At 42.2% G+C, this 23,308-nt stretch overlaps 1 protein-coding gene across 2 annotated transcripts in view; it reads left to right on the top strand.

The window, feature by feature from the left end:
* TUT4 (terminal uridylyl transferase 4) overlaps nucleotides 1–23,308 on the top strand; it is a 192,421-nt gene that overhangs the window by 145,224 nt on the left and 23,889 nt on the right. For both annotated transcript variants that reach the window (XM_030205458.1, XM_030205457.1), the window contains exons 20-27: nucleotides 556–669; nucleotides 8,101–8,178; nucleotides 8,275–8,452; nucleotides 10,927–10,974; nucleotides 11,073–11,155; nucleotides 11,757–11,872; nucleotides 19,432–19,586; nucleotides 22,793–22,893. In XM_030205458.1, the coding sequence (XP_030061318.1) occupies nucleotides 556–669; nucleotides 8,101–8,178; nucleotides 8,275–8,452; nucleotides 10,927–10,974; nucleotides 11,073–11,155; nucleotides 11,757–11,872; nucleotides 19,432–19,586; nucleotides 22,793–22,893 (873 nt within the window). The remainder of the gene's footprint in view (nucleotides 1–555; nucleotides 670–8,100; nucleotides 8,179–8,274; nucleotides 8,453–10,926; nucleotides 10,975–11,072; nucleotides 11,156–11,756; nucleotides 11,873–19,431; nucleotides 19,587–22,792; nucleotides 22,894–23,308) is intronic.

The following is a 23,308-nucleotide window of genomic DNA, read 5'->3' as shown; positions in this document are numbered from 1 at the left end:
ATAAGGTTCCAGAAGTCTCCCTTGTGCATGGATCTCAATTAAGGATTGTCACTGCAACTAATGGATTTAACACAGATATGGAACGGGTTACCCCCAGCCCTAAAAACCATGGATAATCTAAGTAACTCGCAAATCTCTGAAGACACATCTCTTCAATAGAGCCTACAAAAAGAACCCTTAAAGACACAAATTCACCTCCTAAACTATCCTATCTAACATTATATTCTCCAATTCCTCATCCATCTTCAGCTTACCATCGATTGTATCCATTATCCTGTCATGACTTTGTCATAACAACACTCTGTAAGCCACATTGAGCCTGCAAATAGGTGGGAAAATGTGGGGTACAAATGCAATAAATAATAATAATAACATAAGTAGGAAGGGGCTAAATAAATTGGGAACCCAATGTACAAAGAGCCAAGATGAGCAGACTGTGCCACTGTGGCTAGTTACATAAGCAATGGCTTTGTGGTAATAAAATATTTTGAATAATTTTAACACAAAGTAAGTTTAATTCAGTTTCCCTCCCTTTCCCCTTTTCCTCTCATACAGCGTTGTGATATTGGCGATGCTTCTAGAGGAAGTTTATCTTCCTATGCGTATATCCTTATGGTTCTGTACTTTCTGCAGCAAAGGAAGCCACCTGTCATCCCAGTCCTGCAAGAGGTATGTGTTCAGCAAACGTTTGATGCTAGTGACAGTCGGTATCTTCCAGTTCAGAGTACAATTGGAAGAGCTGAGTTTTTACTGAGGAGGTGGAATGTGCACCCCCAAGTACAGTATATGCCATGAATTTTTATAGACATTTTACCCTCGGTGAGTGTCTTCATTGAACAGGTGCCAGACATGCTTTTTCTGAATTTATATTTTTGGTTCTGTGTTGTGTGATTACATACAATTTAAGATCATTTGATTTGAACTTGTATTTTTTATTTGATGGCTTAGATTTCCAAATCCAGGCTCTCAACCGATTGCATGCAGGTATTAAGCACAGCATCTTGAAAAAGGGACATTGTGCTGGATGCTGCAACACAGAAGGCCTGTCCTTTGTGAAAAAATTGTTAATCTTCATGTTCTAAATAGCCTACCTCCTGTCTAACCTGCTGTTCTGGCTGTTGCTTTTCTCCATTCATTTGGTTCATAGCTCAGGCCAGCTTTTCATAGCACAGGTGTTCCATAGGTGAGAAAACAAGGAAGGTGGGGACAGGAGGAGGAACGGATATGAGAACAGCTCAGCCAGAGATATGATAGAAGTTTCTCCAAGAAAGGCAGGATAGCAAGTCTTCACAACATGGGGTGGCATGGGTTGGGAAAGCTGCTCCAGCTTAGCTTAATCGAGGAGCTTTTGAGAAGCTAACCACTTCTGTCTGTCACTTCTTACCGCTGTAGCATGGGAAGCGACTTCCATGGAGCCTGTTGATAAGCCACTGAAACTCCTCTTTAAGATGTTCAACTTTCAGTTTTTTTAGGACTCTGTTTTTGGACAGTCTGCTCAGAGTTAGACTTTGCTTCGAGTCCTTTTGCTGCTGTTCAGTCCCCAGTGCTCTAGTAGCACCTTAGATAGGTTATTACCTGGTTTAAGTTCTTTGAAATTGTGCAGCTAAGCCTCCTTAGAGGGTCTGGGTCACTCCGGTTAGGCGAATTATTTCATAATTAAGCATTTGATTTCTCTGTGGCTGTCTTTTTCAATGACATATCCCAGATAAACCCCCCAGTGGCTTTAAGAAATGTGGTATGATCATATCCATCATGATACACATAACTGGTGCTTACAGTGCCTGGGGCTGAACCATGAGCCATTATAATTTGTGTTTACAGATGTTACAGGTCTTCTTGGTTGAAAGAACCAGTGTGAATGAATTCTTGATACCTCTAGGTCCTGTCTATATCTGCATCGGAGAAGTTATCTCCATGAGTTCAAGTGCTTCATTGGACACTGGAGATGCATCAGCGTTGTGCATTGATAGAGGCAATCAGAAATAGACATTGTTCTGCCTTAAGAAGAGGGAGGTAGAAGCAAACTTTCGAAAATGAGAGAAAATGGTTAAAAACAAAAAAGCTGAAAGCAGCTGTAAAAGTCAGGAGTTTAAATCAGGCATGGATGTTGCTTAAAAATACCATCTTGAAAGCACAGATCAGATGTATTCCACATATTAAAAAAAAAAAAAAAAGCGGAAAGAAGGGCAAACAGCCAACATGGTTAAAAGATGACGTGAAAGAGGCTATTAGTGCCAAAAAAATGGAAAAAGGATGCAAATGAAGAAAACAAGAAGCAGCATAAGCACTTGCAAGTTAGAGGCAAAGCACTGATAAAGGACAAAAGAGAATTTGAAAAGAAACTTGCCATAGAGGTAAAAACTCATTGTAATAACTTTTCAGATATATGAGAAGCAGAAAGCCTGTGACAGAATCAGTGGAACTGTTACTTCATCAAGGAGTAGAAGGGCCACTCAGAGAGACTAAATGAATTCTTTGTTTCCATTTTTACTGAAGAGGATTTAAGAGATCTACCTGTTGGAAGATAAAAAAAGCAGATCGTGTAAAAAGATAAATATAGTTTATTTCAAACAATATACTGGTATTTGTATAAATATAGACAGCCCGACACAGGCCGTGTTTCGCCCAACTGGGCTGCTTCAGGGGCTATATAAGAGTCCTTTGCTACCAAATATAAGGTGCATGTGAAATGTCCTATTAAACAGTGTATGAAGAATTGATCTGGTTTGAAAAAAACAGCTGAATCAGAGATGCCAAAAGCATAACTTGCTAATATGGAGTCAATATTACAGTCACGTATCTCCGAGATAGCTGAAAAAAAACGACGGTGAACAAGGAAGCTTTAAACCGGAAGCAAGACCCTTGATCAATTCTTCATACACTGTTTAATAGGACATTTCACATGCACCTTATATTTGGTAGCAAAGGACTCTTATATAGCCCCTGAAGCAGCCCAGTTGGGCGAAACACGGCCTGTGTCGGGCTGTCTATATTTATACAAATACCAGTATATTGTTTGAAATAAACTATATTTATCTTTTTACACGATCTGCTTTTTTTATCTTCCACCTTGGAGTTTGCAGACCGTCTGCCTTTGTGCTTTCTTAGAGATCTACCTGTGCCAGAAATGGTATTCAAGAGTGACAATATGGAGGAATTGAAAGAAATATCTGTGAAATAGGAAGACACACATAGCCAAATCAACAAGCTAAAGAGCAGCAAATCACGTGAAACAGTTATACACCCCAGGCATTGAAAGAACCCAAAAATGAAATTGCTGATCTACTATTAGTGATCTGTAATCTGTCATTTATGTTGTCTGTAGTACCAGAAGATTGGAAGATGGCCAATATAATGCCAGTTTTTAAAAACTTGTTTCAAGGGAAAGTATAAACTGATAAGCCAGACATCAGTGCCAGGCAAAATGATAGAAACTATTAAAAAGAATAAAATTACAGAACACGGGCAATAATGGTTTAATAGGACAGAGTCAACATGGATTCAGCCAAGGGAAATCTTGCCTCACCAATTTGCTACATTTCTTTGAAAGTGTAAAAACTTCTCGGAAAGCTTCTGACAAAGTCCCTCGTGAAAGACTCATAAGAAACGAAACAGTGATGGTATAGGAGGCAATGTTCTGTTGTTGACTGGGAACTAGTTAAAAGAGAGAAATCATAGGTTAGAGTTAAATGGCCCTTTCTCTCAATGAAGGAAGGTGAATAACAGAGTGCCCCAGGGTTGTGTACTGGGACCAGTGCTTTTTAACATATTTATAAATGAGTGGGAAATGGGAATGGTGTGATCAAATTTGCAGTTGACACAAAACTATTGTTAAATCACATAAGACTGAGAAATTGCAGGATGACCTTGGCAGTTGAAGTTTAATGTGGACAATGTAAAGTGAAGCACATTGGGAAGAATAAATCATCGCTAGGTTCCACATTAGGAGTCACCACCCAAAAAAAAAGATCTAGGTGTCATCATGGACAATATGTTAGTCTTCTGCTTTGTGGGCATTGGCGGCCAAAAAGCAAACAATGTTAGGAATTATTAGGAAAGGGATAGAATATAAGACAAAGAATATTATAATGTCTCTGTATCGCTGTTTGAGCAACCTCATCTTAACTATTGTTTGTAATTCTGGTTACTGTATCTCAAAAAATATATAGGAGAACTAGAAAAGGTTCCAAGAAAGGCAACCAAAGTGGTTACGAGGATGGAATTTCTCTCATATGAAAATAGAGATTAGGGCTCTTCAGCTTGGAGAAAATATGGCTGAGGGGGGAATATGATAGAGTTCTGCAAAGTCCTGAGTGGCGTACAAAGAGCAAATGCAAATTGATGGTTTACTCTTTCAAAAAGTACAAAGATGGGACACTCCGTGAAGTACTTTTAAAACAAAGAGAAAATATTTTTTCAGTCAGCGAATTATTACGGTTTGGAACTTGTTGCCGCAGAATGTGGTGAAAGCATTTAGCATATCTGAGTTTAAAAAAGGGTTTAACAAGTTCCTAGATGAAAAGCGCATGAACTGCTATTAAGGAAAAAATGAGGAAATCCACTACTTATTCCCTGGGGTCAGTAGCATGGAATCCTGCTATTTTTGGGGGTTCTGCCAGGTATTTGTGACCTGGATTGGCTATTGTTGGAAGAAAGATACTGAGCTGGATAAACCTTCTGTCTGGCCCAGTTTGGCAATTCTTAGGCTCTTACGAGGTTTCATCCTCCTCATTTGGGAACCATAATTATATTTAGGCGTGACCATTTACACTAATAAAACTTTGCTGTAAATCCCTGTTCCTAATTTAAGTGTAGGTCCTCCTTATTCTATAACAACACCCCTAAATTGCAGGAATGCTCATGACCACACCACCTTTTTTGATCTGTGTGTAAATTTTAATTAATGACCATTAGCTTGTTAGTCAATTAAATTGTGCATGCAGATCGTGCACGCAATTTAAAGCACCATGTACAGAATTCGGGGGCATCTGTGTAAATGAATAAAGTGAAGCTGAGAGTCTAGCTAAGAAGTGCCAGACAGAGGGGCAAGATAGATATTAAAAAGCATTGGCCCCAAAACTGAACCTTGTGTTTTCAATTCAGAAAGTGATTGAGACCAAGAAACATGAAAAGTACAGTCGGAGAGATGAGAATAAGAGTTAAACCTTTTTTCTTCCCAAGGGAAATATTTCGTAGTCTGTTTCAATCAATGGTGCTAAGTCACCTAGACTATTGCAACGCACTAGAGAGCTGCACGGCTTCCGTCCCCGCGGGAATCCCGCGGAACCCGCGGGATTCCCGCAGGGACGGAGGCAGTTCCTGCGGGGTTCCCGCGGGGATGGAAGCTGTTCTGCGGGGTTCCCGCGGGGACGGAGTCAGTTCCTGCGGGGTTCCCGCGGGGATGGAACCAGTTCTGTGGGCTTCCCGTGGAATTGTAAGCTCCACCTGCACCAGCCTCTCATCTACCGAATACCAATTTCTTTGAGTGCTGTCTCCTCCTCCTCCTCCTCTTTGCTTTAACAGCATAAATGTGGAAAGTCTTCCATTAAGGAGGTGGTAGAGTCACAAATGATGACGGAATTCAAAAAGGCATGGGATGAACACAGAGGATCTCTAATTAGAAAATGGAAGTTATATAAAACCTAACCTTAAATGGCTGCATGTGTGTGGATGTGTCAAGTGACGCTTAGATGGGGACTCTGGCTGTGATGAACTAGAGCTGATACCTGGCAGACTTGTATGGTCTGTGTCTCATACATGGCAATCTGGTGTAGGATGGGCTGGAAAGGGCTTAGACAGCAACTTCAGTGGCTGGAACATGAGGACAGTGCTGGACAGACTTTTATGGTCTGTGTCCCACAAATGAGAACATGAATAGGCTGGAGTGGGCTTCGATGGCAACTCCAGCAGTTGGAACATAAGGATGGGGCCAGATAGACTTCTGTAGTCTTTGTTCCAGAAACACGAAAGAAAGACCATAATCAAGTATATAATATCACACTCGTTGATTTAATGATGAATTGATCATGAGTGTGACTATTGGGCAGAGTGGATGGACCGTTCAGGTCTATTTGCTGTCACTTACTATGTTACTATTAATCCTCTTTGCTCCCAGGCTGGTGCACAGACCTCAACTCTGACACAGGCACGAGAATCAGATGTCACCTGACCTACTGGTGCGTGCATGTGGCGACCTCTCAGCACACACTGCCAGTGAATCAGAGAGAAATCTTACATGTGTGCACCAGAGTGTTCCAAGGTCCAACTTCCTTTCCTTCCTTGCCTACAGTGCTGTGGCTCAAATCCAGAGAGAGACTGAGGGAGCTGACTGGAACTTTCTTTTATGTACTATTAAATTCTTACGGGGACGGGTTGGGATGGTTTAAATTTTTGCGGGGATGGGTGGGGATGGGTAAGATTCCAGTGGGGATGGGTGGGGACGGGTAAGATTCCAGCGGGGACGGGCGGGGATGGGTAAGATTTCTGTCCCCGTGCAACTCTCTACAACGCACTTTATGCTGGATGTAAAGAACAAATCATCAAGAAGCTTCAAACAGCCCAAAACACCGCAGCCAGACTCATATTTGGTAAAACAAAATACGATAATGCCTTACCCCTAAGAGAAAAACCACACTGGCTTCCACTCAACTTATTAGATTCAAAGTTTGTACCCTTGTTCATAAAATCATCTATGGAGAAGCCCAGGTCTACATGTCAGACCTTGTAGACTTACCACCCAGGAACACTAAAAGATCAGCACGCACATTCCTGAATCTCCATTTCCCCAGCTGCAAAGGACTAAAATACAAATTAACACATGCATCCAACTTTTCCTACATAAGCACGCAGCTATGGAATGCACTACCACTTAGTGTGGAAAATATATCAGACTTAACCAACTTTCGGAAATCACTGAAGACTTTCCTCTTCATCAAAGCATACCGTTAAATTGTGATCTGTTCATACTTTGTTTGATTAATTTTACTATGTTACTCATGTTATCTATGTATCATCACTTGTATCTCTAACTCTGGAATGGTGATAGCCATGACGGAACAATGTAAGCCACATTGAGCCTACAAATAGGTGGGAAAATGTGGGATATAAATGCAGCAAATAAATAAATCAAAAGGAGTCATCAAGTCAAGAGAAATAAGAAAAACACAATTACTATCTACAAGACCTAGCATAGTGCATTCAATAGAATGATGAGTCCTAAAAGCTGTCTGTTGGGGATGGCGTGCATTAGTCTTATCAAGATAGATGGCTGAACAGAAACAAACTTCTCACAAAGTCTAGCAAGGAAAGGTAAAATTAGAAATAGGATGATAATTTGATGGTGAAGAAACATCTACCATATATACTCGAATATAAACCTATTCAAGTATAAACCAAGGTAACAGGTCCCCCCCCTCCAAAAAAAAGGGGGGGTGGAACTTAACTTGAATATAAACCGAAGGGGGTTATATTCGTGTGTATGATAACTCCCCCCACCTACCCAGTGACCAGCATTTCTTCCTCCACATCCCCACCACCACTGTGGGTTCTGCCATTTCTTCTTTCGTACCCCTAACACCCCCCCCCCCCCCCCACACACACACACTGTTACCAGCATTTTACTGGCGGTTCCTTCCTTCCTTCCTTTCGCTGACAGCGCAGTAACGCTCAGGGCCGCTGCAGGGTTGTTCAGGGCCTGAGCATATGCGTATTTTCAAGGCCCTGCACCGACCCAGCGCATAACCAACTGCGTCTGCATCAGCCAAAGGGAAGGAAGGTAGGAAGAAACTGCCAGTAAAATGCTTGTAACAAGGGGGAGGGGTATGGAGGAAATAATGACTGTGTCGGGTGTGGAGGAGAGACTTGAATATGCCTTTTTTTGGCCCAAAAATCTCCGTTTATATTTGAGTATGTCACGAGAGGGTGGTGGATATGTGGAATGCCCTCCCACTTTGTATCGATAAGGGATAGCAGCATTTTGAAACTTCCAATACTTCTGAACTGAATTGACCTTTTGAAATATGTTTATGCCTCCACTTCATAGCCATTTAACATGATACTATGTTGGCAAGTTAAAACTTAATTTATCCTTTTCTTTTGCAGATATTTGATGGGAAACAGATTCCAGTAAGAATGGTAGATGGGTGGAATGCATTTTTCTTTGATAACGTGGAAGAGCTGGTAATGTTTTCCTAATTTACAGATGGTGAAATATTATTGACATTGTACTTATGATGTACATTTCTTCATGAGGATACTGTCTTCCATTGCTCGCAGAAGAAGCGCCTGCCCTTACTTGGAAGGAACGTGGAATCGGTTGGTGAGCTGTGGTTGGGGTTACTGCGATTCTACACTGAAGAATTTGACTTTAAGGAAAATGTGATTAGCATTCGACAGAAAAAGCTTTTGACAACATTTGAAAAACAGTGGACTTCCAAGTGTATTGCCATTGAAGGTACTAGCAGATTACTAACAATGATAGACAAAGTCCTATTAATTTAAGAGAGGTTACACTTCACCTCTTTGTGCTATTTGTGTATTATTTTGTGATCCTGTTCCCATTTGGGCCTAATTTTTAGGCTGCCTCACTAAAGCACTGCTGTTATTCCTCTTCCTCCTGTAGTTCACCTACCAGTGTGATCTTAACACACTAGTAAAAAAGCCCCGTTTCTGATGCAAATGAAACGGGGGGGGGGGGGGGGGCTAGCAAGGTTTTCTTCAGAGTGTGCATGTAGGAGTGTGTGTGTCCCTGCCTTCTGCCCTTTCTCCCTTCCCCTCTGCTCTCTGCCCACCCCCCCAGTCCTTCAGTGTTAAGTTTCCTGCTGTGCTGTGTTTGTTTGTGTTACAGAGAGAGTGAAGGCGTCTGCCCTCTCTCCCCTCCCTCCTCCAGTCCTTCATCACTGTTACAAAGAGAGCGATTTCCTGCTGTGCTGTGTTTTCCTTCACTGTGTTACAGAGAGAGCGAGGGCGGGGCAGACACTCATGGGGAAACCGGATATCTCTGCCGCTTCACACTTCTGGCTGGAGGCTTCATTAGAACATTGGTGCTGCCTTTTATATATAGAGATTTTTGCTCAGTGTTCCAAAATTAGTTTAGAAATCTGTGGTGAAAATAAAAAAAAAATAGAGCAAAAAACAGGTTAACAACATCAGCAGATGTGCCGTGTCGTGTAAAAGTCTTCACATCTTTGTAGACTTTTCCATGTTGCTCTGTCTACACAACATACCCTGCATTTACCATGTGAGAGAACATTTATAAGAAATCAAAAAGCCTTGATTGCAGAAGTTTTGATTGCAGGCCTTCACATTCTTTGCCATCTCAAATGCAAATGAGCTCCATTTCCAAAATTACGTCAACAAGGCCGTTAATAAGTTAGAGCCCACCAGTGTCACAGTAGCTGAGCTAATTTCAGTACTCCTAGATGAAGATTCTAGCTGTTCCTGTTCTATGAAGTGAATATGATTCAGAGATCTAAACATTCTGAATATGGATAATGTTATTCAAAGGTACAGATCGGAAGAAGGCTGTAAGAAAATTTCACAGTTTTGAATATCCTTGCAATGAAAAAATGTGCCATAAGCTTAGTTCTAAAAATTTTATAAGAAGTTTTGGCGTGCAAAGATAATGACTCTGGGCAAGTCACTTAACCCTCCATTGCCCCATGTAAGCCGCATTGAGCCTGCCATGAGTGGGAAAGCGCGGGGTACAAATGTAACAAAAAAAAATGGTAGATTGAAGACAGGATTAAACTGAGGAGGGACAACTTTTGTTTTGAGTAGTAATTCAGAGCACTTTATGCTGGTTGATAATCATTCCCAGGGTTGAGACTTTCACTTAATTCCAAGAATTTTTATATAGTTGACATCTAGTCCTTCTCTTTTCACATACCTGTAAGTGGCAGTGAGTTTGAGGCCCAGACCTTCCTAAATCAAAATACGAAAGTGCAAAACCCCTACGAGAGAAGCTACACTGGCTCCACTCAAAGAACACATCATGTTCAAAGTATGTACCCTAGTACATAAAATCATCCACGGTGATGCCCCAGCCTACATGTCAGACCTGATAGACCTACCATCCAGGAATGCTAAAAAATCATCTCGCACATTCCTTAATCTTCATTTCCCCAACTGTAAAGGTCTGAAATACAAATTAATGCACGCATCAACCTTTTCCTATATGAACACGCAATTCTGGAACGCACTGCCACGTAACCTAAAAACGACCTATGAATTGACCAACTTCCATAAACTACTAAAGACCCATCTCTTCGACAAGATATACCACAAAGACCAAAACATGTGAAACTCCCACATATATCCAGTAATGTCAATAATGCCTTCAATCATATTACTATCATGTATTCCATTACCATACAACCCAAAATCCTTCTGTAACACCAGATATCTATTCTCTTCTCAGTTCCACTATTCATGATGTATTGTAAGCCACATTGAGCCTGCAAAGAGGTAGGAAAATGTGGGATACAAATTCAATAAATAAATCGGTCTTCAGAAATGCCTAAGTGCTTTGAACTCCAGTCACTAGTACAGCATTTTAGTTGCCATTTTGGACCTGGAGAAAACTAGATTAATTTAGTGATACCTTTGCACCATCATAAGAATTATTTTAAAATATTGATATGAATGTGGTTTTGAGACTGTATAGGTCCCTTCTGATGCATACTTCCAAAGCACAAATCTTGTATTCGAGCAGATCATTCTGTCCTTTTTACTGGAGAGCTCAAGGCTCTTGATTACTTTTAGTCTGTTGTAATTACCTTTAAACAGCAGTATATAATTCCTCTTTCACAAAGGCATATCTGCTTCATCTCAGAACGTGAGAGCATTTATATAACTGTGACACACTGAATTTTGTATTTGCAGTAATGTTTATGTTCAGCAACTACAATCTTGTTTTGTATTTCGTAGATCCTTTTGACTTGAATCACAATCTTGGTGCTGGTGTCTCGAGACGAAGTAAGGGTTGTATGAACATAGCATTGCAATAGACTTCCTTTCTTAAGACTTTTTGACTTTCTGCTTTATTGCTTGTTGTTGTCTGCTTTCTACACTAGTGACCAATTTCATTATGAAGGCGTTTATCAATGGAAGAAAGTTATTTGGAACACCGTTCTATCCACAGCCTGGAAGGGAAGTTGTAAGTTCTTTCTTTCTGTACCAGAGCATTGGGTTTAATAGTACTTAGCACCATCCCGGGACATAAATAGGCTTTGAATTAATATGTACACACATATGTATGGGTGTGGGTGTGGATAACATGAACCTTAAATAGTTTGTCATGTTTAGTCTGTGTGTGATGAAGAAAGGGATGGTAAAGCTAATGATAGTTGTAAAGGAAAGGAAAGGATCTTGTATGGGAAGGGACACAGAGCAAAGCAAAGAAGGTGAATGGTTGAAAATACATCAGGTCTTAATGGTATCTTCTGATGAGGTCATCCATCATTTGGTATTGCATCTCTATATGTAATTTGCTACATAGAAAACACAACTGTTAGAAAGACTTGGCTGTACCCTGGTTATTGTATTTGGCATTCAGCATTTCATTAAGTGACAATAAGGTGCCATGAGCTTTGGTAGTAAAGTACAAATACAGGGATGCAGTTGACCTTTGTGGTGGTCCTACTTTCCATTCAACATTTAGATGGACTGGGCTTCTTTTGAATGGAAATATCCTGATTAAGTCCTTAGGTATTAACTTTTACCTTTTGCAATAAAATGCTTATGTATTTTTTACATAGGAATATTTTTTTGACTCAAAAGTATTGACAGATGGGGAGCTGGCACCCAACGATAGATGTTGCCGTGTTTGTGGAAAGATTGGTCACTACATGAAGGACTGTCCGAAGAGGAGGAGGTAAGGAATCCTGATTTCAGCAGGGCACAAAAGGAACTGGTATCCAGTTGACAGGGTTGATAGCAGCCTGGGAAGACACAGTCTCCCAACTAGAGATTCTTCTTTGGAGTAACGGAGAAAGAAAATAACACTTGTTTCTCATTGTCCCTCCAGTCCAGACCATGTGTGGGTTTATGTCCCTGTACTGGCAGATAGAAATAGAACAACTGTTTGATGACATCACCCTATATAACAGGGTTGTCCAACCTCAGTCCTTGAGGGCTGCAATCCATTTGGGTTTTCAGGATTTCTCCAATGAATATGCATGAGATCTATTTGCATGCACTGCCTCCATTGTATTCAAATAGATCTCATTCATATTCACTGGGGAAATCCTGAAAACCCAACCTGGCTATATAAGGTCATCTGCATACCTCGGACACCTAATTTGGTGTTTCTCTGTTTTCAGCAGATGGTAGGTTAGCAAACTTGTGCAGTTTCAGATAATAGGACAGGTGAGCGAACTTAGGAGGCTTTTCAAAGAAAATGGTCTAGCTACTACTACTTATCATTTCTATAGCGCTACTAGACGTATGCAGCGCTGTACACTTGAACATGAAGAGACAGTCCCTGCTCGACAAAGCTTACAATCTAATTAGGACAGACAAACAGGACAAACAAGAGATAAGGGAATATTGAAGTGAGGATGATAAAATAAGGGTTCTGAACAAGTGAATAAGGGTTAGGAGTTAAAAGCAGCATCAAAAAGGTTGGCTTTCAGCCTAGATTTGAAGACCCTCTTCTCCTCTTCCCCCACTTTGTCTCTGTTGACAACGCCCTCATCCTCCCCGTCTCTTCAGCCCACAATCTCGGATTCATTTTTGACTCCTCCCTCTCCTTCTCTGCCCATATCCAGCAGACAGCTAAGACCTGTCGCTTCTTCCTCTATAATATTAGCAAAATTCGCCCATTCCTCTCTGAACAGACCACCCGAACCCTCGTCCACTCGCTCGTTACCTCTCGTCTTGACTATTGCAACCTTCTCCTCGCTGGCCTCCCGCTTAGCCACCTATCCCCCCTTCAATCTGTCCAAAATTCCGCCGCACGTCTTATCTACTGCGTGAACCGATACTCTCATATCACCCCTCTCCTCAAGTCGCTTCACTGGCTCCCGATCCGCTACCGTATACAGTTCAAGCTTCTCCTATTGACCTTCAAGTGCACTCAATCTGCAGCCCCCCATTACCTCTCTACCCTCCTCTCCCCATATGTTCCCACCCGTAACCTCCGCTCTCAGGACAAATCACTCCTTTCTGTACCCTTCTCCACCACCGCTAACTCCAGACTCCGCCCCTTCTGCCTCGCATCACCTTATGCCTGGAACAGACTTCCTGAGCCCATACGCCATGCGCCCTCCCTGCCCATTTTCAAGTCCTTACTCAAGGCCCATCTCTTCTCCATTGCTTTTGGTACCTAACCACCTTCCCATTCCTGATACCTACACTGACTACATAGTTTTTACCTTTAGATTGTAAGCTCTCTTGAGCAGGGACTGTCCTTCCCCATGTTTAAACTTGTACAGCGCTGCGTAACCCTGGCAGCGCTATAGAAATGCTAAGTAGTAGATGGAGCTTGGCGTACCTGCTCAGGAAGTCTATTCCAGGCATATGGTGCAGCAAGATAAAAGGAACGGAGTCTGGAGTTAGCTGAATTGCTATGCTATGCATCCTCCCAGTTCTTCGTGTACTTGCAGAACATAGTGCTCAGTAGAGCTGTACCGAATATCACATTTTATTGTTCAGCTGATTATAAATAATGAAAAATATTATTCAGCTGAATACAAATAATGGCCTTTGAGCTTTAACATTCCAAATAATAAAAGAAGCAATGTGAAATCAGAGATCAAGTGTTTATTTCAGTAGGATTTAGCACAGTAGAGCCCTAGATTATTCGTATTCAAATTTAAATCACTGTTTGGCTGAATATGAAATATGTATTTGGAGACAAATACAAATATTCAGTACAACCCTAGTGCTCAGTATGGCAGTGTTTGTGAACACTTCCTAGAGACAAGGCCAAGGAACTCTGCTCAGTAGTAGCTAGTGAGGATTGTTGAACATACATAGTTTCTTCTATGGGGATCGGCACCCGTTGACTCACCTGGCTGCAAGCCTCAGACAGATTACTACTACTATTTAGCATTTCTATAGCGCTACAGGGCATACGCAGCGCTGCACAAACATAGAAGAAAGACAGTCCCTGCTCAAAGAGCTTACAATCTAATAGACAAAAAATAAATAAAGTAAGCAAATCAAATCAATTAATGTGAGCGGGAAGGAAGAGAGGAGGGTAGGTGGAGGCGAGTGGTTACAAGTGGTTACGAGTCAAAAGCAATGTTAAAGAGGTGGGCTTTCAGTCTAGATTTAAAGGTGGCCAAGGATGGGGCAAGACTCTTCAGGGTGACTTCCCTCACCATTGCTTTTGTGAGCCTCTGTTCTTTACCGATGCCAGTTGATCAATGTAGCCCTAACCGCTCCAGTGCACTTTGTATTTCCTTGACCGTCATGGCGTGGTACCTTTTACTACCTGCTGTAAAAGTGAGACTCGTTGAATATAGCCATCTATACCTCACATTTTTGCTGCTTGGAGTTGTTTCATTATTTCTTTAAAGTCCCACCTATGCCAGATAGTTCCTGGTGAGAGATCTGAAAAAATTTCAAGCTGGTGGTTCTGTCACACTTCTTGGCCAAGCCTCCGGGCTTCACAGAGGATCCACACTTTGATCACAAATTCATGGATGCAGACTACCACATCTCTCCGCTGCTTATTTTTCTTTTGGGCCCTGCTCTATTTTTTATTTCTGCCTATTGGTCTTTGTTGCTTTCCGCTTGCATTATCTCCTGGAAGATTTGTCTGGTTAGAGCCTCTTAGGCCTCTGTTTCTGACCACCCCTTCACCGTTAAATTATTTTGTCAAGAGTGGTTTGGTTTCCTCTCCATTCTATCAGCTTGGCAACCCAGCTCTAAATAAGAGTAAGCTGAGCAGTGTCAAAGAAATCTAAATTTGACTGTCAGAACTGCACTCAGAGAATGATCAGAGTGCAGTTCTGACAGTCAAATTTAGATTTCTTTGGCACTGCTTAGTTTATTCTTCAAGTCCCCAAACCATGCCTTCAGTTCTGCCCGGGGTAGTGGTGCTTCGGAGTCTCCCCCCTCCCACCTTCCTGATTTTCTGTGGCCTCGTGTTAGTCAGGTATTGTGGCTCCCTCCTCTGCCAGGCCATTTTGGTATTCACCTGCTGTTCCTTCTCCAGCCCTGTGTTCAAAATTCTGCTGCACGACTAATATTCCGCCAGGGTCGTTATGCTCATATTAGCCCTCTCCTCAAGTCACTTCACTGGCTTCCTATCCGTTTCCGCATACAGTTCAAACTCCTCTTATTGACCTATAAGTGCATTCACTCTGCAGCTCCTAAGTACCTCTCCACTCTCATCTCTCCCTACATTCCTCCCCGGGAACTCCGTTCACTGGGTAAATCTCTCTTATCTGCACCCTTCTCCTCCACTGCTAACTCCAGACTCCGTTCCTTTTATCTTAATGCACCATATGCCTGGAATAGACTTCCTGAACCGGTACGTCATAGTAACATAGTAGATGACGGCAGAAAAAGACCTGCATGGTCCATCCAGTCTGCCCAAGACAAACTCATATGTGTATACATTACCTTGAATTTGTACCTGTCCTTTTCAGGGCACAGACCATATAAGTCTGCCCAGCAGTATTACCCGCCTCCCAACCACCAGTCCTGCCTCCCATCACCGGCTCTGGTACAGACCGTATAAGTCTGCCCTCCCCTATCCTCGCCTCCCAACCACCCCCCTCTTCCCCCCAACTGCTCCACCACCCAATTTCAGCTAAGCTTCTGAGGATCCATTCCTTCTGCACAGGATTCCTCTATGCATATCCCACGCATGTTTGAACTCCGTTACCGTTTTCATCTCCACCACCTCCCGCGGGAGGGCATTCCAAGCGTCCACCACCCTCTCCGTGAAAAAATACTTCCTGACATCTTTCCTGAGTCTGCCCCCCTTCAATCTCATTTCATGTCCTCTCGTTCTACCGCCTTCCCATCTCCGGAAAAGATTCGTTTGCGGATTAATACCTTTCAAATATTTGAACGTCTGTATCATATCACCCCTGTTCCTCCTTTCCTCCAGGGTGTACATGTTCAGGTCGGCAAGCCTCTCTTCATAAGTCTTGGAACGTAAATCCCATACCATCCTCGTAGCTTTCCTTTGCACCGCTTCCATTTTTTTAACATCCTTCGCAAGATACGGCCTCCAAAACTGAACATAATACTCCAGGTGGGGCCTCACCAACGTCTTATACAGGGGCATTAAAACCTCCTTTCTTCTGCTGATCACTCCTCTCTCTATACAGCCTAGCAATCTTCTAGCTACTGCCACCGCCTTGTCGCACTGTTTCGTCGCCTTCAAGTCCTCAGATACTATCACCCCAAGATCCCTCTCCCCGTCCGTGCCTATCAGACTCTCTCCGCCTAACACATACGTCTGCCTTGGATTTCTACTCCCTAAGTGCATCACTTTGCATTTCTTCGCATTGAATTTTAATTGCCAAACGTTAGACCATTCTTCTAGCTTCTTCAGATCTTTTTTCATGTTTTCCACACCCTCCGGGGTGTCCACTCTGTTGGAAATCTTGGTGTCATCCGCAAAAAGGCAAACTTTACCTTGTAACCCTTCGGCAATGTCACTCACAAATATATTGAACAGAATCGGCCCCAGCACCGATCCCTGAGGCACTCCATTACTCACCTTTCCCTCCTCCGAGCGAACTCCATTGATCACCACCCTCTGGCGTCTGTCCGTCAACCAGTTCCTAATCCAGTTCACCACTTCGGGTCCTATCTTCAGGCCGTCTAGTTTATTTAAGAGCCTCCTGTGGGGAACCGTGTCAAAAGCCTTGCTGAAATCTAAGTAGATGACGTCCATAGCACGTCCTTGATTTAATTCTCCCGTCACCCAGTCAAAGAATTCAATGAGATTCGTTTGGCACGATTTCCCTTTGGTGAAACCATGTTGTTTCGGATCTTGCAACTTATTGGCTTCCAGGAAATTCACTATCCTTTCCTTCAGCATGGTTTCCATTACTTTTCCAATAACCGAAGTGAGGCTTACCGGCCTGTAGTTTCCAGCTTCTTCCCTATCCCCACTTTTGTGAAGAGGGACCACCTCCGCCGTTCTCCAATCCCTCGGAACCTCTCCCGTCTCCAAGGATTTATTAAACAAATCTTTAAGAGGACTTGCCAGGACCTCTCTGAGCTCCCTCAATATTCTGGGGTGGATCCCGTCCGGTCCCATGGCTTTGTCCACCTTTAGCTTTCCAAGTTGTTGATACACACTCTCTTCCGTGAACGGTGCTATATCCATTCCATTCTCAGGTGTACTTTTGCCAGTCCCTCGCGGTCCTTCTCCAGGATTTTCTTCAGTGAAAACCGAACAAAAGTAGCTATTTAGTAAATTGGCTTTTTCTTCATCATTATCTACATAGCGGTTCGCTGTATCTTTTAGTCTCACAATTCCCTTTTTAGTCCTTCTTCTTTCACTAATATATCTGAAGAAATTTTTGTCGCCCCTCCTTACATTTCTAGCCATTTGTTCTTCCGTTTGCGCCTTCGCCAGACGTACCTCTCTCTTGGCTTCTTTCAGTTTCATCCGGTATTCCTCCCCGTGTTCCTCTTCTTGAGATTGTCTATATTTCTGGAACGCCAACTCTTTAGCCTTTATTTTCTCAGCCACTTGCTTGGAGAACCATATCGGTTTCCTTTTCCTCTTGCTTTTATTTACTCTCCTTACATAAAGGTCTGTGGCCCTATTTATTGCTTCTTTCAGCCTGGACCACTGCCCTTCCACTTCCTGTTTGTCCTCCCAGCCCATCATCTCCTTCCTCAGGTATTCCCCCATTTTACTAAAGTCAGCACGCTTGAAATCAAGCTCCATCTCTGACCGTCTTCAAATCTAAGCTAAAAGCCAACCTTTTTGATGCTGCTTTAAACTCCTAACCCTTGTTCACTTGTTTAGAACCCTTATTTTATCATCCTCACTTTAATATTCCCTTATCTCTTGTTTGTCCTGTTTGTCCTAATTAGATTGTAAGCTCTGTCGAGCAGGTACTGTCTCTTCATGTTCAAGTGTACAGCGCTGCGTACGTCTAGTAGCGCTATAGAAATGATAAGTAGTAGTAGTTGTTACAAAACAGTGGGTTTTAAGCCTGTGAACTGTGTTATTTCTTAAAGTGTACTTCTCTAGTCTGGCCAGCAGGTGGTGCATGTTTATGTTTAAAGCTGTTTCAGAGAAATGACTGTTCCTTCTTTAGAGGGTCTTTTACTAAGGTGTGTTCACGTTTTTGGGGCGCGCTAGAGATGCCAGTGCATTCCTGTGGGCGTCTCTAACGTTTAGCACACCCACAATTTTAGCGCTCACTAAAAACATGAGCGCGCCTCAGTAAAAGACGCCCTTAGTTAGCACACATAGGAGAAGTAACTTGCAGTGATGTGGCCAGCTACTTTTAAAATTTGCTGTTCTGGGCTCTGATTGCCCAGGAGCTCTAAAATTCAGCCAGAATGTACTGGCTTTTTCCCCAGAATCAGATTGGGAGGAAAGAGAGAAAAATCTCTTCACTGAGATCCTTTGAGCAATTATATTCTATAACCTGTGAGCAGCTGTATTTCCTGTACTCTCCAGGCACTATTTAGGTAGTGAACAAATGTTTAGATAGTTTTATAATTGATCCATATTCTGTTATTTGTTACTGTTTACTGATTGCACCTTTCTGTTCATTGTTCTGAAACATTTTTAGTTTATTGCTGCTGCTTGTCTGGACTGACTAAGAATCCTGGTGTATTGGGTTTGTGAGTGCTTTCTAGGAACTGTGGCGGTTGTCACCCAGTCAGTGGGAGGAGGGTGCTAGTGTAGAGCACAAGTGACAGGTGCAGGTAGACCTGAGCTGTGCTGGGGATGGACCCTCTAAATGGCCATGGGGTAACCCCTGGCTGGTGGTTAGGCATTTTGCAGTCATTTAAGTGCTATGTTGTTCTCTTGTCAGGATCTGCCTAATGCCCTACAAGGGCCTTAATTTGGGAATAGGGTTATTTTTTATCAGGTTCACCTGGGGCCACACTTCCCAGGTGGCCAATCATCATTCCTCTCCTAATTAAATTCTTTTTAAAGTTATTTATTTTTCATCTGCTGGTCAGCTCCTGCTGATTCTGTTTAGCTCCTCGTGGTTTTGGCTTTTTTTTTCTCCACTTTATGGACATGGATGAGCTCAGATTTTTGCTTTTGGGAAGTTGGAGGATTGGCGTGTTCTCCTCAAATGTTTGGACCAAATGATGATGACATTTCCACTGGCAAGTTTTTTTTTTTTTTTAATTACTTTCTCTGCAGCGTTCCCACCTATAAACAGAAAACAGTCTTCTATGCAAACAGGAAATATAAATTCTCAATTGTGGAACAGATACAGATTGACTAGAATGTGCATTACGTATACTTTCATTGTGCAGAACCAAGAAGAAAGAGAATGACAAAGATGATGACAAAGATGTAAAAGAGGAAGAAAAGGAGCCCAGAGAGAAGAGATGCTTCACTTGTGGAGATGCTGGCCACGTGCGACGGGACTGTCCAGAGAACAGACTCCGACAGAGAAACAACAGTCTTGGTAAGTATAGACCCTTGGGAAGCTCTGTTTTGTCTTTTACTGATATAGTGAGGAACAGTGTTTCATACTTAGGCCCCTATTTCCTAGTGTTTAATAAGGAATAATGTTATTATAATACACTAATACAAAACCTTTTACTAAAAGGGGGCAGACTCAAGAAAAATGTCAGGAAGTATTTTTTCACGGAGAAAGTAGTGGATGCTTGGAATGCCCTCCCGGGAGGTGGTGGAAAAAAAAACGGTAACGAAATTCAAACATGCGTGGGATAAACATAAAGGAATCCTGTTCAGAAGGAATGGATCCTCAGGAGCTTAGCCGAGATTGGGTGGCAGAGCCGGTGGTGGGAGGCGGGGATAGTGCTGGGCAGACTTATATGGTCTGTGCCAAAGCCGGTGGTGGAAGGGTTGACTGGTGGTTTGGAGGCAGGGATAGTGCTGGGCAGACTTATACGGTCTGTGCCAGAGCCGGTGGTGGGAGGCGGGACTGGTGATGGGAAACGACATTAAAGAAAAAGCGTGTGGGCAAAATTCAAATAGAGTTCTTTGTATTCAGAAAGGCCAGACTGAAGAAATGTGTTTTTAGAAGACTTCTAAAAGTTAGGTAATCATCTGTAAACTTTACTGATTTAGGAAGAGAATTCCAAATTTTGGTGCTTTGATAGGAGAAATTAGCAGAGTGAATTGCTTTATATATCACATTCTTACAAGCTTAGCCGGTGGTGGGAGGCAGGGCTGGTGGTTGGGAGGCAGGGATAGTGCTGGGCAGACTTATACGGTCTGTGCCAGAGCCAGTGGTGGGAGGCGGGACTGGTGGTTGGGAGGCGGGGATAGTGCTGGGCAGACTTATACCGTCTGTGCCAGAGCCGGTGGTGGGAGGCAGGGCTGGTGGTTGGGAGGCGGGGATAGTGCCTAGCAGACATATACGGTCTGTGCCAGAGCTGGTGGTGGGAGGCGGGGCTGGTGGTTGGGGGCGGGGATAGTGCTGGGCAGCCTTATACGGTCTGTGCCCTGAAGAGGACAGGTACAAATCAAGGTATACACAAAAAGTAGCACATACGAGTTTATCTTGTTGGGCAGACTGGATGGACCGTGCAGGTCTTTTTCTGCCGTTATCTACTATGTTACTATGTAAAATAAATATTAGACTGTCAGAAGGTGAATATGTGGCAGAATAATAATACTGACAAAGTTTTCACCGTGAGTTCCTCATAGATCCATTTTTTAAATTACTTTTTTTTCAGAATTTCTCTTCCTAAACATATATGTCCTTTAATTTGTTAGTAACTGAATAATGGTAGCACTGATCAGTGTGTTCCACAAAGACAAAACCAGTAAACCTACTGACATGATGTCATGTTCCACTTTGCAAAAGTAGAGACTGACCAAAGACTATTCACCACTGGAGTCTTTATTAGTATAAGTAAAAAAGGACCCAACACGGGCTGTGTTTCGACGCATGCAAGCGCCTACATCAGGGGTCAAATAAAATACTCTAAGGATAAAAACATAAAATAAACATGAAATAACCATCACCAGGCATATATAACGAAATTAAAAATGTTTTTTTTAAATATTTTTTTATATTAATCCCAATTTACATGTTTATCATGTATATTTTGCCTGAATTTTAAACTTCTTTTTTAATTTTTTTAGATTCTGTTATACATGTTTGATCAATGAGTACATTTGTTTGTATTTTAACTTTAATATCCATATTCCTCTATATTTTGTCTACTGTGATTCATCGTCGTAGAGAATTCCCCCTGTTTTCGCACTTTGGATGTTCCACTTTGCTGCATCAGGGCAGGTCCCAACTAAAAATGAAAATGTTATTATAGGGCGGGTACATCCCCTTGAGTAGGGTGGGGTTAGGTGGGTGGGTGGGGGGGGTTGGGATTGGACAATGATATTTAATTTGCATATTAGTTTAGCTCCCATAAGTGCAGGAGAGCCTTAAGAACTCTGATGTAACTGTCGGGATGGGGGTAGTGGTAGATTCTGTATGAGGCAGATTTCAGTGTTTTGGGGGGGAGGGGATTTAGATAGGGGAAGGTATTGGGCTGTTGCTTTTGGGGGGGGGGGAGGGGAAGCACCCGGGTTGGGGGTTTATCTTGGGTTGTTAAAATCAAGTAAGGCCCAACTCAGGAGAGGATGCTTTAGTTAACATTTATTGGAGTGTGTAATATTATGGTCAATTATTCTTGAGATGCATAACATTTTGAACTTTTCCTGGGTTGTATAGACTGCAATTATACCTGCAAGTTTGTCTTTGTTATTCATTTATTTCATAATAAAAATAGTTGAAACATAAAAAATCAAAACGTTTCATTCAATATCTGACAAAATTCAATACTCGTCAACCTTCTGGAAGTGTGCCAGGAGGTTTCCTGGGTTTGCATTTCTGGAACATACTGATCAGATAAGTACTAACATTATTCAGCTATTGACAAGTTAAGACATACTTTTTTTTTTTTTTTTTTTTTTTAGAATTGCTCTTTCTAAAAATATAACTTGGAAAATAGATTTATGAGGAACTCGTGGTGAAAACCTCGTTAGTATTGTTATACTGCTATATACTCACCTTCTGGTGATCTGACTAATATTTATTTGTAGTAAATTTAAAACAAATCGGAGAAAATATTTCTCCACCCAAAGCATAATTAAACTCTGGAATTCATTGCCAGAGAACGTGGTGAAGGCGGTTAGCTTAACAGAGTTTAAAAAGGGGTTAGACAGTTTCCTAAAGGACAAGTCCATAAACCACTACTAAATGGACTTGGGAAAAATCCACAATTCCGGGAATAACATGTATAGAATGTTTGGGAAGCTCGCCAGGTGCCCTTGGCCTGGATTGGCCGCTGTCATGGACAGGATGCTGGGCTCGATGGACCTTTGGTCTTTTCCCAGTGTGGCATTACTTATGTACTTATGGAAGGTTATTTGCACTTATGTTTGACTACGCACCTTAATTTAAGAGTTATGTTACCCACTTGAGTGAAAGTTATAATATACTAAGCATTAGTAAATAGGAGCCTCAGTGGAGGGCATAGCTATTATTTTAGGTTATTTTAATTTTCTTTCTCACTCTTCAGTTGTGTAGTGCCATATTTAGTTCTGTGCATCAGTTGGGATAATATTTCAGCCTTTCTGGCTTCTTGAATCAGCTGTGGTATTTAGCCGCTTATGATTTTGTTCATCATTTTTCAGCCACCCAGTTCTTACGAAACCTGATGGGATCACAGCCCGTGCTTGTTCCGGTACCACAGCAACTGGAACGGCCTGCACGGAGCAGACAGAGCTCAGAATGTGTGAGTTGTTCTCCTCCTGAATCTTTTCCTTTTTATTTGTGCGATTGTTACAAAGGTTGCAATTCCCTTTTATACCATGGTATAATAGAGACAGCTGTACCCTCTCATTTAAACACCTTTCCTTGTCTCCAAGTGTGGCAATACCAGTTGTTCTATCAAAGTCCTTGGGGGTCCTGAAACTGCAGGCAGCGGAAGGAAGCATGATGCTGCTGTTCTTTCTCTAACCTTCCATGTGATCTCTCCTTAGTGCATTTCAGTCTGAAAGGTTAAAAAAGCAAGAGACATTCTCCCCCTCCCCCCAGTCCCCCGTGCTGAATCTGTGACACCAAGTGAAAGCCAAAGATATTCTGAATATAGAATTCAACCACCCTAGATAGAAGTGCAGGGTAAATGCTGGATAAGTGAGAGAGAAGTC

Source organism: Microcaecilia unicolor, chromosome 6, assembly GCF_901765095.1.
Source record: "Microcaecilia unicolor chromosome 6, aMicUni1.1, whole genome shotgun sequence".
Taxonomy (NCBI): Eukaryota; Metazoa; Chordata; class Amphibia; order Gymnophiona; family Siphonopidae; genus Microcaecilia; species Microcaecilia unicolor.
The sequence above is the reverse complement of the archived record's forward strand: the minus strand, read 5'-3'. Positions and strand labels throughout refer to the sequence as shown.